Raw genomic sequence first — 16,496 nt, forward strand, 5'->3', positions numbered from 1 at the left:
AAAGAACCGTCAATATCAGAATGAAAAAAAAAATGTTGCGGTTATCAACGTTGATATCCCTTGGACTCTCCATCGTAACTCTCGGAGCTTGCTCAAACTTGAGTCAAAGTGGACATGACCTTTGAATATAATCTTGGACAATGAATTGATTACTTCTCTCCATGCGCATAGGTTGACCAAATACAATTTTTAAAAACTGGAGTTTTAACTGAAGTGGTTGAAGTGTGAAGCCCACCGCCATTCATATTCAGATAACCAAACCAAGTATGCTCTATATCCTAGCTCCCTTCGTTCAGGTAACAGCCACAACTGGTTTGATGTTTTATCAGACATTACATGGAAATAAACTTACGTGTTTAACCAGGTAGCAGTTGAGTAGTCCACTCAGATTCGTACGTGTTTCCCAGTTTTCATAAACCGCATGCTCACAGTATTATCAACAGCACAAAAAAAGAGGCTGCATCAGTGAAATGTAAAATATCTTCAGAAATAGCATATGAATAACCCCAAGGTGATGGAGGTTAACAGATATGCACATGCATAAGGTGTTGCTTTCTGTTTTCTACAAAGACATCCTCTTTAAAAACCTCAAATTCAATTCCTCGTCACAGAGCAAACCCACAAACCCCATCTAAGGAAAAATAAATAATTTTTATTAGAGATACTTACCCAAAGAGAAGTGGTGTGAAAGCTTGTGTACTATCAGGGGCTTTGTCTCAGAAGGAGCGTTCTTGTTTTTAGCATCAACTGAAAACCATAGATCATATCATAAGATTGATGAAGTTAATCACAACAAAGAACAACAGATACACAAGTACTTGATAAATTCAACCTAGTATGCTTTCTTAGAGAAGAAGAAAGACTGTGTTTCTAAAAATAAAAGAAGAAAGACTAACCTTGATCACATGTACATACAAAGCAGTTCATACAAAGCACATATACCTCTCAGTCCAGTCTTGTGGACATATCTAGTCGCTCGCAACAAACTTTGAAACTGACTCCTAGTAGCAGAAAAGATTTACATCACATGAAACTGAGACAGAACCAACTTATTGAAGAAAACAAAATTTTACCCTGCCTAATGGTCTCCAACTTCGATGCAGCAGCAGAGAAAGCCTTCAAAATATTAAAAACAGCCAGACCCTAAAGGAGAAAGACAAGAAAACAAAAACGCTTTAGACGCAACCAAAAATCAGACAACTTTCACTTAGTCTCTTCCCCTAAGCAACACATGAAAATAAATAGAAAGGGTAAAGAAACATACAACTCGAGCTGCAAAGACATTACAGAGCTGTGGAGCTTGATTTATAGTACCGTCCAAGATATTATATGTTAGCCTTGTCAGAACAATATATCTTTTGCTTACGAAAGACGAACAGGTTTGGATCAGTAGCATCACTGATCACATACTCTAAAGCCTGTCATCTTCCTGCACATAAAATTATAATCAGAATGTGTTAAAACCAAAAGATAAATCCTTTGATCTATCCCACGAAACAAACAGAGACCAAACCCCAAAAATTTTGAAATCGAAAATAGCAAGGAGATGATTACTAAAGTTGAGAGTGATCGAGAGGGTGAACAGAGACCTTGGAGACTGGTCCCTGTTTTCAAATCCGCAAGAAAGATGAAGGAATTAGCCATTCTCGGTTTTGGTAATTAGCAGAGACTTTTCTTATAGTTGGAGCTTATGTTGGTTTTTGGGAGAGGAAGAGTCCGATTGCTTGAGAATGTGAGGAATGAGAATAATCAAGTGCTTAAACGCGACAGTTGCGGTGAAGAAGATTAACCAAACCTAACAACAATTGAGCCTAAAGAATAGTAGCTCATCAAAAATATTCATCGTTTAAACATCAAAACAAAGTAAAATAGATAAAGACAAGTGTAACAGAATGCCCCCTATACAATTGATGATGTGGAATGCTGAAGAGAGAGAGCATAATCTAACTTTATTATTATAGATTGTTATAACATTTCAGAAATTATTTTCATTATGAATCCTGAATTTAGTTAATTTGATCCTTTTGAGTCAAATGAAACTACCAGCGACTAGTTAGCCTAAGTGATAAAACTAATGGATTATTACTTAGTAAAAATTTGGAGTTCATTGTTGGAAAAAACTACTCTAAAAGTATTAAATTACATAATTTGAAACTCGTCCAAAACAATAATTAAGAGTATGTATCTCATAAGTCATAAAACTAATGCAACACTAGAAGCAGAAATCAATAACAATGCTTTTGATTTGACTTTTTGCAACTGATTTTGTTTAAAAATAAAATATATTGTGAAACTATATAAGACATGAATTGAGAATGTTCTGTTGGATATACCATATTTCCATTGTCTACGTTTTTTTATTGTAGCTCCAATCACACATCCCTTCATATTTCCAATTTTAATTTTACACTTCCTATAGATTTCAATTACATTGTGATTGCATTTATAAAGTGTCTGAAAGAAAAGTAGTACATTGTGATTGATTATATATTTTGTAATTTATGATTAGATAAATATTATTTTTTGTAAAAACATCAAAGTTTTACGTGACGGTTGCTACTTCATAAAACTTCTAGATTATAAGAAAAAAACTTTCCTAGCCATTCATTACCCTTACAAAATGTTAAATTTTGAACAAATCTTGTCTCTACAAGTCAAGAAAATGAATTTGAATCCCTGACCATATAATTGTCACTTATCAAATGCAACTTGAACAAATCTAATAACCCATACATGGATACATACTCAGAACGAGGATCATATCCTGAGAAGAATCTATGAACTGACCCTCCCAGCTCCAGACAACTCTCTCCAGCTATCTTCTTCATCTTATTCTCCTTCATCACTCTCCTAACCTCTGCTGCCTCATCCCACATCCTCGCTTCCGCAAACCTATTCGCCACAATCACCAAATTGCCACTCCTCTTTGGCTCCAACTCAATCAACCTCTCTTTCACTTTCTCTCCAATCCCTTCACCATCTTCATCGTGATGGACACTGCAAGCAGAGAGCAGCGTCCTCCAAACAACCGCGTCAGGCTCAAAAGGCATCTTCTTTATGAAGCCATACGCCTCGTTTAATCTACCTGCACGTCCCAAGATATCTACCATAGCCCCGTAGTGAATCATCATCGGTTTGATCTTGTGTGTTCTCTCCATCTCGCTGAAGTATCTGTACCCTTCCTCCACCAATCCTACGTGGCTACAAGCGCATAGAACACCTAGAAACGTCACGTAGTTTGGTCTCACCGATGATTCCTTCTTCATCTTGGTAAAAAGCTCAAGAGCTTCCTCCGCAAATCCATTTTGTGCTAACCCTACGATCATCGCGCTCCAAGTCCAAACGTTTCTGTCACACATTCTCTCGAAAACTAACCTAGCATACTCTAACCCACCAGACTTTCCATACATGTCGACAAGTGCAGTACCAAGTCTACAGTTCAACTCCAACTCTCTCACCATAACCTGCGAATGCACCAACTTCCCCAAGCTCAAGTTACCGACACAAGCAGAGAGCAAAACCACCATTGTCGTCTCATCAGGACAGAACCGTGCACCGATCATCTCCAAAAAACACTCATTCGCCAAATTAAACTTACCGTTCTCAACAAAAGCAGTCATAATAGAGTTCCAAGAAACAACATTTCTGTCAGGCATTTCGTCGAACACCTTCCTCGCATCAGAAGTTTTCTTACAAGAACCATACAAATGAATCAGATTGTTCCCGACATACACATCGGAAGCAAACCCATGTTTCAAAACATCGACTTGGATCTGTCTCCCCGCCGTGAGCCCCAGAAAGGAAGCGCAAGCGTTGAGAAGAAACGGAAACGTGAGCTTGTTGGGTTTGATTCGTCGTCGTTTCATCTCGGAGTAGATCCGAATCGAATCTACAGGGGAATCACTTGAAGCGTATCCTCTGCTGAGCATGTTCCAAGTGGAAGGAGACGAATCGGAGGAGTGAAGGAGAAGGGTTCGAGCAAAGCTGAGATCTTTGGTGTGAGATAGTGAAGAAACACGTACAAATTCGCTGATGATAAAGCTGTCGGATTGGAGAGCAGAGAGATGGACTTGGGCGTGGATCTGTAAGAGATGTTTGATGGAGGAACAGAGCTTGAGGAAGACAAGGCATTGATGTTTCTTGGATTTGAAGCTTGAACTCATAACTTTTGGCGGTTGGAATCTGAACTAAAGAGCTATTTATAATCTATCTAATTTTGACCCGCGCTTTCGAAAGTCGGATACGAGATAGTATTTTGAGTATATACGAAGTTGGGTTATATACGAAGTTGGATATGAGATAGTATTTTGAGTATATTGTGTATTATTATGTTATAAAGTCGTATTATATCGAATACAAAATTTGTTTAAAATTATATAATTTATGTATACGTTTATTCGAGATTTTTTATATACACTCTTATGTAACTCTTTCTTAAGTATGAACATTTTACCCAAATTTGATAAACGAACCACACTCATACGAAATACAAGTTGAGGTTCGGGATGCGAAAAATGTACCTATTAGATTTTTTTGGACTTGCGGGTCTCTGTTGGACTCCGGGTATCCAAAGTACCCAAAATGTTTTGTTCATACTATGTATAGTTGAGTAATTCATATATGTTCTCAGTATAAAAATATTATTGTAAAATTTGGATTCGCATTTTCTGTTATAGTTTCAGCTTTTGGGTAAAATTTCAAAATTTGAAAATATATATTGGATATTTTTGGTTCTCGAGTAAGATTTTGGTCTTTTAGATATTTAGTTATTATGGTATTTTTTTTTGGGTATTTTTCGTGTTTTGATTTTTTGGCTTTTCGGATTCTTTAGATATTTTTCTCCTAAATACTCGAACCGAGCTAGACTCATTATGAAGCCAAATTACATAGTAAATTTTACAGATACTTGAATTATTGACTGAAACTGACCTTAAAATAAAAAGAACCGATCTGAACAAAAAAAAAAAAATTCAAATACCTAGTTGGATATGCCCAAGACCCAAAGAACTTGGACCTGAAAGAACCCGATTTATATTAGACCCGAAGACCAGAATTCCCAAGTCTAACATTTCATTATATTTTTATGCATTTTATAAAAGTTACATTTGTTTAGTTGGAGAAACTTAAGATTTATTTGAGATGTTTTTGTCTAATTTAATAGTATATATTTGTAGGTTTTTTGAAGAGCAGTAAAACAAAATTTGTTGGGTTTTGATAATTTTAAACTTATCTTAAATACTAAATTCTTATTTATCAATAAAATAAAATTAACATAATATATAATTTTTAAACTTATCTTAATTATAAAGTTAAAGAGACATATTTAAAGAAGAGTATAATAAAGTGTACGTGATATTATATTTTCGTGAACAAATTTATGTGGAAGTATATATATGGTATAATCTTTTCGTTTACAAAAATATATGGATCCAATAAATAAAATTTTTGACTAAATAATTGTTAGAGAAATTTAAGGTAACATATTGTTTGTCCAAATCAAATAAGACCAAAATATTATTATTTAATGAAAGGGTTCAAACAACCTTTATAAATAGATTTATTAAAATTATTTCCCATTAGTATTGATTTGCTTTATTTAACCCTGCAGAGCTTGGGCTTAGCTGCGAGTTCGGTTTAGACGGTAAGGTCGGTTCGAGTGATTTGATTTTTGGTTATTTCGGTTCGCACAAAATCTAATGAAATTGATCAAATTGGTTCGGTTTGGTTTGTTAAGCAGTCTAATTTGTTTTCTTCTCTCTCTAAATTCTACCAAACTCTGATTCCGGTTTGATCTTAGTTAATTTGGTTAAAACTTTACGTAATAGTTTAAATTCAATTAATTTGGTTCAAAATTTGAGTGTGGTTTCAGTTTAGTACAAACCGGTAGGATTTAGTTATAATTTTCTTTTATAAGGTAATATCGAACTAACCGATCATCAAACCAAACCAAAAAATCATTGCTTGAACCAAGCCCTTAACCTAAAATAGAAATTTTTGATTCGATTAAGCAAGCTTGGTTAATTTTTGCTGGCCTAATTTGTATTGCTATACCAAGATTGTTAATTTAAATTCTGAGTCGTGAAATTGTATTAGTTTTCTAAAAACCGGTAACATACAAACATCAGAGCTGTGAGATTATCAAGTTGCCACAATCACATTTCAGGTGAGTTAATACGAGTTAATAATTTTCGCAGGAGTAGCTTGTCTTCTTATACCAAGGTATTCCACCAAACATAATTAATAACGACATTTAGTTAAATGTAATAAGCTAATAACAAATGTTGAAGTAGAAACCTTATAGAGTTTAGCTGCAGTCTGCAAAAGCATTTGGAAAACCTCCCATTGAATGTATTAGAAGAACTCTGAAATGCTTCAAAATACACATGTATATACAGGAATTCCATCGGTTGTTAGATGCATTAAACAATATTTAATTACCCTAACAAACTTCTTCGTCTTCTGTAAATAAATACCATTTACAGATTTACAAACTTCTTACCCCAATCTTCATGAACTTTTTATCATTCTTCTCTCTTTGAATTGACTGAGAAAACAGTGTTGTTAATCATGTCCATCAAAGTTGTAACCATTCTTGTTGGTCTTCTTGTCACTGCTCTCTCTCTCTCTATATATGCAATCGAATGCCCCTCCTCATCTTTGGGCTTGATTGGTGTAACTTTTAGAAAAGCATTAGCAAATTTAATCAATCAATTAATTTTATTAATAAGAAAAACATTAAATTGGTTGCTAACATCATTCAGTTATCATTTGTATTTTGTTGTTTTATTGTAAGTGTTTAATATTTTATCCGCATGTTAGTAACTTAGTATAATAGAAATGAAAAGGAAACGAGTTGAATAAAATAACGAATATTTAGGGGAAAAAATGAGGAAAATCAGCAAAATATGAGAAAAAAAATATGTAAACAAAAGGTGATAGCATAAGTTTAAGACTTAAAACCAAAACTGATTATATACTAATAATAGCTATACCAAGTAAATGAATAGAACAAGAAGAGTATTAAATTTTAAATTATACAAATATGGTGTTAATTAAGCAATGACAAATATGATTTGTGACAAAAGAAGTAATTTCTTTCATTTATGTTGATTGGTAAAATTCTTTCATAGATTGGCTACTCTTTTAAAACCAGGATCCATTTAGATATGGGAGGAGGAAAATAATTAAACACATGCAACTCTATTATATGGTCTTGTTTGAAAACTAGATATGAATGTGACTTCTTATAGAAATAATCTGTATCTCAGTGTTTTGTGTGCGTATCTTTGCATCATGATCCTCATATCGGTTAGTAAAATCCGATAAGTTCTTCTTTGTTATCTTCAGATGTAAGCTCAGAGAGTATGTTAGTTTGACTTAGCCATTGGTCTCCATCTATGTAAGAAATGTCTGTGAATGAAGATGCTTCAGAATCGGTTAGTTGTTTCCCATATGAAACTCTTCTTTTGTAATTTGCTCCTTCTCCATAGCATTTATGCTCTCCAAAAGTCACCGTCCTGGAAAATAAAATGCATTTAGGATAATGTATGTAAGATCTTTATATGATTTGAATTTATTTGGTCGACTTACTTTTTTCTGGTAGGTTCACCCCAATCATGCCAACCTTCTGGAGTGATGATTCCAGACATGTATGTGTTTGAGAACACTATGGTAGCATAGGCTCCCCAAGCTCGTCCAAGCCATACTTTCCCGGTTCCATCTATCTTACAATTAACAAAAGAAAATCCTGTTTGTTCATCTTTTGATTGTCTTCCATGTGCCGTGATAGATCCACTGACTCCTGATGTACTCTCCTTGGCTATTGAGTTAATAGTACAATCCTACTAGCGAATTTATATTGGTTATGGTCATGTTTTGGATTTCTCATGTATATATTGTATACTGTATAGTTTTAACCTGATAGAGTGATCTTCCATTGCCAAATATGAAATCTATGGACCCTTGAATGAAACAATTTTTGAAGAAATGTCTTCCTCTATCATCTAGAAGAGTATCTTGAGCACCGTAGAATCCACATCCATAAAAAGCGCACTGGTCTCCTTCTATCTTTAAAGCTACTGCTTGTTCGTCATCTTCACCCGGATCTGGTTCCGGTGCATTGTTCTTCAAACCACTCAAAACAATACACATTTGAGAACTCAAATCATCTTATTCATATGTTGAGATTTTGATATTCTTACCTTGAAGCTAATATTGTAAGCTGTGAAGTTAGCTGCCAACACAGCAAACGAGAAGCTATAAGCAGTGCCTCCTCCAGATTTTGCTGTGTCATTCCATTCAATGGATGTGTTTTGATATCCTCTTCCTTGCATTACAATGTTTGTCTTGTTCTCATTAACTGTAACTTTTTCCCTGCTTACTAACATTTAACCAAACATTGCTAAAATGATTTGATATTACACAAGAAAAGTATATAGAGTTATTGAAAAGCTTGAAGTTAAAGAGACGACCTATAAACACCCGAATTAACGATAATGAGAGTTTTGGTAGGGCTTAAATCCGGTACAGAATCAATGGCACTTTGAACGTTGCTGAAGTTACCACAACCATTCAAATCAACAGTCAACACAAGTGAAGGCCCGTACAGGTGTGTAAGCCTTGACGTCCATTTCTCACAACACTTCACTGGAACATGATCGTTGTGATGATGATGGTGGTGATGGTGATGATGATGGTGTCTATGTCCAAAGAATGTTGAATATATTGATAATGGTCCGAGTTGAGAACTGGTTATGATAGCTGTAGCAATAGAAGAGAGAGAGGACGGCAATGAGATTATATAGAGAGCAAGAATGGTGGAGAAAAGAGCTATCACGGTGGTTACAACCGGTTTGATGGCCATGGTTAAGATCAATGGGGACTAAGTTTAAAAAGCTAGGTAAATGTTGGCTGCTATTTATACATGTGTGAGTTAGAGTGGCGTGAGAGTAAAGTGAAGGATATGGGCTTCTATATAAACATTTATTATTGCATCAAACTTCCAGTGACGTTTCTGAATTAACATTTTCATATTTTCATACTAATTAAGAGGATACTTCGAAGAGAAATCTCCAACTTCATGTAGTTCAAATAAAATTCTAGAAGATAATTTCATAAAATACATCTTCAACATGAAAACAATCTAAAAATATGAATTCTTACCGATGTTTTTACGTAGAGGAAGTATTTTAACTTTTAAAATTAGATTTTCCTTGTTTGCAAGTAGCATTTTTAAAAGAAAAATAAGTAGCACTCAATCTATCTAAAAGATTTTTTTTTTATGAAACATAGTATTTTAAAACAAAAAGAAGTACCACTCAATATATCTAAAAGAATATATTATATAATGAAACAAACTAGTATAATTTTACAAGCCTTGTATCTAGAAAGGATGTTCAACAATTATTAAATGATTCCGATGAAATAGTTGTTGGGACTATAAAGAAAGAATTTTCAAACCGACAAGCGAGCGAGTTGGAGGTACGGTGAAATTGTACGCCAAGATGGCGAATGATGCTTAACAAAACCATTACGAAATCAATTATTATATTTTTAATTTGCGTTGATTTTCAAGACTGACAGTTTGACTCGTCGCCTAATAAAATAAGACACTCATAAAATAATATTTTTAATATACAAAATCTGATCAAAGCAAAGCAAATCACAATCCCCGCTAAACTTCTTTACTCCATATTTGGCACTGGTATGGTTTTATGAGAAATACATAACCATATGTTCACTCATCTACATTTTAAAATATAATTTAAATTTTAGTTTGACTAGTCTTAAGTAACATTTGGCATCATAAACGATTAGGTTATAACAATGTTATAATTAAACAGGGGTAATCTCCCATAATCCCTTAGTTTACAAAACAAAAAAAAATCTCCCATAATCCCAATATGAAAAATGATTAGATGCAAATCATTTTGGACTTTTAGCCGCAACTGAAACAACAAAGTTTTGTATATTTATTTTATGGACCAAAAACATTACTAATAAGCCCAGTTTTCTTTATCATAAGCCCATAAAGACAGCAACTCACAAACTAATCCGAACTGGTCGGTTTGAAGATGCTGAACCAATGAGAATTCAAGATGAATATTTGAGAACCGATAGGTTTAAGGATTACGAACCAAACCGAACCAAACTGGTTTCAATTCAATTTTCATATATTGCTGATTGGTTTCACCGTGTAAACCAAATTTGTACCAAATCATCCTAATGAAATTGCAAGTCAAGAAATATATATATTTTCCATTAGATGATCATCACAGCTTATAGGAAATGGCATGTGCGCCGATATACACTCATTTTCTGAATATTCGATCTGCATGATGTTTATTATTAATTCATCCGCTGGATCATCTTTAGCGGCTGCTCTGTGTATTATTAAATCATTGGTTGTAGATGTTTTTGACTCAGAAGTGAGATGAACATCATGTAGGAAGTTTTCATGAATAGATCTTGAACTGGAAACAACACTCTCCTAGTAATTGATCCCCCCAAGTGCACCTACGACACCTCTATGTAATTTTCAATATTTTGTTGACCTTCTATGCAAACATCCATGTAATGCTAACATCAAATGATTTTTTTAATGTTACTTAGATTCAGTCAATCCAAAGTCTAGGTCTGAGGAAGTTAACTAAACTTATCCAACTGAACCGAAATTTTTGGTTTCCAGTTCAAGTCAAGTTAAGATTTGGTTCAGTTCGGCATGTTTATAAAATTTGGTTTTTGGTTTAGTAATCAGCTAGTTTGATTTTAATTTTTTATATAAAAAAATCATACTGATTTATATCAAACCAAAACTCAAATTCAAAACTGAATTAATTGAATTTAGCTTAAATATCTTGGATGTTTAACTAAAGTTTACTAGAATCTATCCAGAAAGAAAAAAAAAGCAAAAAAAAAATGGATTTGCTTAGTAGACATGATTAAAAAACTAACTGGTTGTTTGACCAAAAAAAACTAACTGGTTGATTTGCCAAATCGAACCAAGTTATAGTTTAATCTAATTCAGCTAGATTTTGGACAAACCGAACTAACCAAAAATCAAATCACCTGAACCGTCCTAACCATATAAACCGAACTCTCATGCCTAATCCAAACCTCCACTCTCCAGGGTTAGATAGATCAGACCGTTATAAATAGCTCTAAGTTCAGATTCAACCGCCAAAGTTAATGAGTTCAAGCTTCAAATCCAAGAAACATCAATGCATTGTCTTCCTCAAGCTCTGTTCATCCATCAATCACCTCTTACAGATCCACGCCCAAATTCATCTCTCTTCTCTCCAATCCGACAGCTTTATCATCAGCGAACTTGTACGTGTTTCTTCACTATCTCACACCAAAGACCTCAGCTTTGCTCGAACCCTTCTCCTTCACTCCTCCGATTCGTCTCCTTCCACTTGGAACATGCTCAGCAGAGGATACGCTTCAAGTGATTCCCCTGTAGATTCGATTCGGATCTACTCCGAGATGAAACGACGACGAATCAAACCCAACAAGCTCACGTTTCCGTTTCTTCTCAACGCTTGCGCTTCCTTTCTCGGCTTCACGGCGGGGAGACAGATCCAAGTCGACGTTTTTAAACATGGGTTTGATTACGATGTGTACGTCGGGAACAATCTGGTTCATTTCTATGGTTCTTGTAAGAAAACTTCGGATGCGAGGAAGGTGTTCGATGAAATGCCTGAGAGAAACGTTGTTTCTTGGAACTCTATTATGACTGCTTTTGTAGAGAACGGGAAGTTCAGTTTGGGGATTGAGTGTTTTGCCGAGATGATCTGTGCGCGGTTCTGTCCTGATGAGACGACGATGGTGGTTCTGCTCTCTGCTTGCGTCGGTAACTTGAGCTTGGGGAAGTTGGTGCATTCGCAGGTGATGGTAAGAGGGTTGGAGTTGAACTTGTCGACATGTATGGAAAGTCTGGTGGATTAGAGTATGCTAGGTTTGTTTTCGAGAGAATGTGCGACAGAAACGTTTGGACTTGGAGCGCGATGATTGTAGGGTTAGCACAAAATGGATTTGCGGAGGAAGCTCTTGAGCTTTTTACCAAGATGAAGAAGGAATCATCGGTGAGACCAAACTACGTGACGTTTCTCGGTGTTTTATGCGCTTGCAGCCACGTAGGATTGGTGGAGGAAGGGTACAGATACTTCAGCGAGATGGAGAGAAGACACAAGATCAAGCCGATGATGATTCACTACGGGGCAATGATGGATGTACTGGAACGTGCAGGACGGTTAAACAAGGCGTGTGAGTTCATAAAGAAGATGCCTTTTGAGCCTGATGCTGTTGTGTGGAGGACGCTACTCTTTGCTTGCAGTGTCCATCAGGGTGAAGATGGGGAAGGGGTTGGAGAGAAAGTGAAGGAGAGGTTGATTGAGTTGGAGCCGAAGAGGAGTGGTAACTTGGTGATTGTGACGAATATGTTTGCGGAAGCGAGGATGTGGGATGAGGCAGCAGAGGTTAGGAGAGTGATGAAGGAGAATAAGATGAAGAAGATAGCTGGAGAGAGTTGTCTGGAGCTGGGAGGGTCAGTTCATAGATTCTTCTCGGGGTATGATCCTCGTTTTGAGTATGTAGCCATGTACGGGTTATTAGATTTGTTCAAGTTGCACTTGATAAGTGACAATAAGAATTTATTTTTCCTAGCCATTCATCACACTGATCCGGCCCATAGGGTCTCAGAATATTCATGGCTTGAGGCTGAAAGTCTTTATTGGCCTAGTTTAGCAGGTATTTATAGGACAAACAGCAAAATGATCTAAAGAGGGATCGAACTATACAACTTCATTTGAATATGGTAACTTCGGTAGACGGAAACCAGCGGAGCTAAAGGGACAACTGAACAATTTTGATCAAACACTTATTATTCACATGAGCGAACATATAATTTCTTTGAATTTTGTCTCATGGCTATGTTACAAAACAGTGTGGCTCGTTACAAAACTCAAAAGAAGTCATAAAGATTAACCATCTTTTGGAATTCATAATATTAATATTTATCCACGACTAACGACTTTCCTACCAATTTTTTCTTTTAGAAATGTATATGATATTTCAAAACAATACTTATCCACATGAAACTAAATTCCAACTCGCTCATATTTAAGTACAATATGTTACAATAGCTTCATTTTAGTATATAAATTTGCCAAAGGAAAATATTCCTTGTGTTAGTTTGATGTCAACATCCATTGATACAAAATATCATGGTTAAAAGACAAATGAAGAAATGAAAAATATAAGGAATAATTTTCTTTGGTAAGCCATAATTACTCATATGATGGTCCAGACTCTAGTGATCAAATGAAGGAAATTTGGGATATGAGTCAACATAAAAAAACTAACATCGAATATATACAAATATAGTAAACTCATATGTAATGCATAAACTACAAAATAATATTAAGTATTGTTACATGAATAATAAAAATATAGATACTTCACATGTTATTAAACAATATATATGTATATATATTTTAAAATATAAAAAAACAAAGAAGATTAATCATATGAATATGATCAATGATATTAAAAAGATAAATTGAAATTGGCATGCATATACTCTGCCAAAGAAGGATTAAAGGAATTAGTAGGTCACATGCAAGAAAGGAAGTTTCAGTTATTATCATTACACATACTAAGTAATCTGTAGCGGTCAATTTATATATTTCACATCATTTACAGACGTGTTACTATATAACGAATAATTTTATTGTCTGACAGTTTTTTTAGTGCTTGGCATTTTTAGTCTTATATCATTGTTACTATACACCAAGTAATTTGCAGACGTAGTAGTATACAAGCTTTATACCAAATAATTTAGTGACATTGGTTCACTTACAAACAAACTATAAATATGGGTAAGCAATATTTAAGCAATCCTTTAAAACGATTTGGTTTGTGTGACTGTGTCTAAAACCTTATAATTCATTTTTTTTTCATCACAAACAAATATAGAACTCTTGTAAACTTCTAAACTTATTTAAGGTTTGTACACTTTGGATCATTTTAGGTTTTCCATAATATTTTAGCAATCAGAAGTTCAAATTTTTCGCTAACTATGGGAGTTATTTTGTTCGGATTCGGATCGGTTTTATCATGTCCATATTCTTGGGTTTTAGAGATTTGTATCTATCTAAGTATTTGTAAATATTCATTTATGTATTGAGTCGGTTTCTCTTGGTACCGGATCGGTTCGCCTCTAAATATTTTATACCTATAAATACTCCAAAAAGGAGAATAATTCGCTTTTGGTTCCGGTTCGGTTCTTTGATCCAAAATTAGTTGAAACCCATAATGTTTATCTAAAAAAATTAAAATATCCAAAAATAAATTATTAATATTTGAAACAAAACATTTTAAGACACAAAATTTTGACATTTAGTTTTTCATATTACTTGAGAATGTTACAAAATAATAATAAAGATTGTGAAAAATTCATTACAACTAAATCATAGACTAAAAGATAGAAAATAAAGCACATGGAGTTATAATTTTAGAGATTCATGCTTTTAAGTCGGTATAGATCAGTTTTTATTGGGTTAGGTCTACTCGGGTCGGTTCTTATTGGATCGGATCTATTTGGATTGGTTTCTTTCCGGTTCTTTTCTTTCGGGTAGAGGAATTTGAAACTTATTTAGGTACTTGTATTCGGATATTTTTATGTCGGTTCCGGTTTCGAATTTTCGAGTCCGGATAAAATGTCCATATTTAGTTTTCATTTATCTCAAAGCACCCAAAAGAATCAAAAAATTTAGCATTTAAATATATATATATATATATATACACATAAGTCATACTGTAACAAAAATAAAAGTAGAAACTAAAGTAAGATGAGTGGCACATGTATCATGATCAAAACTATACCTATGCAAAACGTATATGGTGCAAAATATAATCTGAAAAGTATAAACTCTCCTTACACTAGTTATCAAAAATAAAAATACTTACTAAGAAGAATAAAGAAAAATTTAAGGTTTATTGTAGGTGTAAGCTAAGTATTAATGACATCAATACTATTAGGTCTTATGGAATAATGTATTCTTTCTCTTTCTCGTTGTCATCTTCAAAAATCAAAACTCTCTTCACACTTGACAAAGCATTTCTCTCCTTGTTCATCATGTCTACCTTCATCTTCTTCTTTGTCCTTTTGTCAATGATCTCTCCATCTCAACAAACATTCTACCATGGACAAGATGATCACAATCCTCCCAATTGTGATCACTTCTCAAACTTCACAACAAATGGATACCTTGTCTTCAAGGTATCCTCCAAAGGCTGTGGAGATTTTACCAAAGTTCAAGATGCCATAGATGCCATTACTCCATCAAGCCAAGTCAAAAATCTCATCCTAATTGACTTTGGAATCTACATGTAAGTAGATATATTCATTCATGCTCTGTTTATGATAATCTTTGAATTTTTTAACACAAAAGATACTAATGAAACTCATGAATTTGTTAGGGAAAGAGTCCTTGTTCCTTCAAACAAGATGAACATTGTGATGCAAGGAATGGGCTACTTAACCACATCCATTGAGTGGAACAACACAGCAGCCTCTTCCAATGGGACATTTAGTAGCTTTTCTGTTGGAATATTTGGAGATTCTTTCAAAGCATTCAACATAAGCTTCAAGGTATTAACTTTTGCTTGCATGTCAAGTTTTTGCTTTGAGATTGTGTTATGCAGTTGTTATAACATCTGACTTGTTGTTTTCACTTGATTTATGTCAAGAACAATGCTCCAGCACCAAATCCTGGTGCAAAGGATGAACAAGGTCTTTCTCTAAGGGTTAGCGGAGACAAAGTTGCCTTCTTTGGTTGTGGTTTCTATGGGAACCAAGACACACTTCTAGACCAGCAAGGAAGACACTTTTTCAAAGAATGCTTCATTGAAGGATCCATAGACTTCATCTTTGGCAATGCAAGGTCTCTTTACCAGGTAAACCAATGTCTTTCATACTCTTTTAACACATAATCTTTTTGGTGTATCAAGATTAATGATGTGAAAACAAAACCAAATGTCTAGGATTGCATAATTCACTCTGTTGCAAAGGAAAATACATTGGGGTGTATTACAGCAAATGGGAAGGAAGCAATCAACAACCAAACAGGATTTTCTTTTGTGAATTGTGTGGTCAAAGTAGCAAAGTCTGGTTGGGACGTGCATGGAGGCCTTATTCCACAGTTGTCTTCTCCAGGACATGCATGTCCCGAGTTGTGTCTCTTGATGGTTGGAATGACATGGGAAATCCTACAAGCCAAAGGTTAGTCATGTCCACAATTGAAACTAAGTAACACATATCTTTCACTAACTTAAATGGGTTTTAAATTTTCAGGGCAGTTTACTATGGAGAACACCGGTGCTATGGACCTGGAGCGAATCACAGTCAAAGGGTTCCCTATGCGAAGAAACTCAGTGATGTTGAAGCCGCCCCTTTCACCAGCATCAAGTTTATTGATGGCGACCAATGGCTCTAG

At 34.7% G+C, this 16,496-nt stretch overlaps 3 protein-coding genes, 1 long non-coding RNA gene and 1 pseudogene across 6 annotated transcripts; 2 read left to right on the top strand and 3 right to left on the bottom strand.

Annotated features, from left to right (window-relative positions):
• Positions 1-6: 6 nt before the first annotated feature.
• On the bottom strand, positions 7-1,797 carry LOC106340450. 3 transcript variants are annotated; one of them, XR_001269395.1, is made up of 7 exons: positions 1,590-1,797; positions 1,265-1,429; positions 1,074-1,143; positions 897-1,001; positions 670-747; positions 353-457; positions 7-286 (listed from the first exon to the last, which is right to left on the bottom strand). It is a non-coding gene; the product is annotated as an uncharacterized LOC106340450 (long non-coding RNA). The 3 variants fall into 3 exon arrangements; XR_001269394.1 differs by having other exon boundaries at positions 1,555-1,797; XR_001269393.1 differs by having other exon boundaries at positions 1,265-1,797.
• Positions 1,798-2,604: 807 nt separating this feature from the next.
• On the bottom strand, positions 2,605-4,166 carry LOC106340016 (pentatricopeptide repeat-containing protein At2g36730). Its single transcript, XM_013778881.1, has one exon. The coding sequence runs from the start codon at positions 4,161-4,163 to the stop codon at positions 2,655-2,657; it is 1,509 nt and encodes a 502-aa protein (XP_013634335.1). The 5' UTR covers positions 4,164-4,166; the 3' UTR covers positions 2,605-2,654.
• A 2,180-nt stretch (positions 4,167-6,346) lies between these two features.
• Positions 6,347-9,150, bottom strand: LOC106339592 (probable pectinesterase 15). The gene is made up of 5 exons (XM_013778431.1): positions 8,472-9,150; positions 8,202-8,373; positions 7,918-8,124; positions 7,591-7,841; positions 6,347-7,517 (listed from the first exon to the last, which is right to left on the bottom strand). The coding sequence occupies exons 1-5, from the start codon at positions 8,861-8,863 to the stop codon at positions 7,310-7,312; spliced, it is 1,230 nt and encodes a 409-aa protein (XP_013633885.1). The 5' UTR covers positions 8,864-9,150; the 3' UTR covers positions 6,347-7,309.
• A 2,015-nt stretch (positions 9,151-11,165) lies between these two features.
• On the top strand, positions 11,166-12,779 carry LOC106337980 (annotated as a pseudogene).
• A 2,273-nt stretch (positions 12,780-15,052) lies between these two features.
• LOC106337981 (putative pectinesterase 14) lies at positions 15,053-16,496 on the top strand. Its single transcript, XM_013777063.1, is given in 6 exon segments — positions 15,053-15,390; positions 15,481-15,652; positions 15,751-15,957; positions 16,045-16,153; positions 16,156-16,282; positions 16,355-16,496. Coding segments are annotated over 6 exon segments (1,095 nt in total).

This window comes from Brassica oleracea, chromosome C4, assembly GCF_000695525.1.
Source record: "Brassica oleracea var. oleracea cultivar TO1000 chromosome C4, BOL, whole genome shotgun sequence".
Taxonomy (NCBI): domain Eukaryota; kingdom Viridiplantae; phylum Streptophyta; class Magnoliopsida; order Brassicales; family Brassicaceae; genus Brassica; species Brassica oleracea.

What these genes read in the sequence shown, in the direction of transcription:
- LOC106340016 (XM_013778881.1), bottom strand. Translation starts at nt 4,163, where the DNA reads ATGAGTTCAAGCTTCAAATCCAAGAAACATCAATGCCTTGTCTTCCTC.
- LOC106339592 (XM_013778431.1), bottom strand. Translation starts at nt 8,863, where the DNA reads ATGGCCATCAAACCGGTTGTAACCACCGTGATAGCTCTTTTCTCCACC. An exon ending in GTTAATTCGGGTGTTTATAG is followed by an intron (nt 8,374 to 8,471) that starts GTCGTCTCTTTA and finishes GTTAGTAAGCAG; the next exon opens with GGAAAAAGTTACAGTTAATG. An exon ending in GGTGAACCTACCAGAAAAAA is followed by an intron (nt 7,518 to 7,590) that starts GTAAGTCGACCA and finishes TTTATTTTCCAG; the next exon opens with GACGGTGACTTTTGGAGAGC.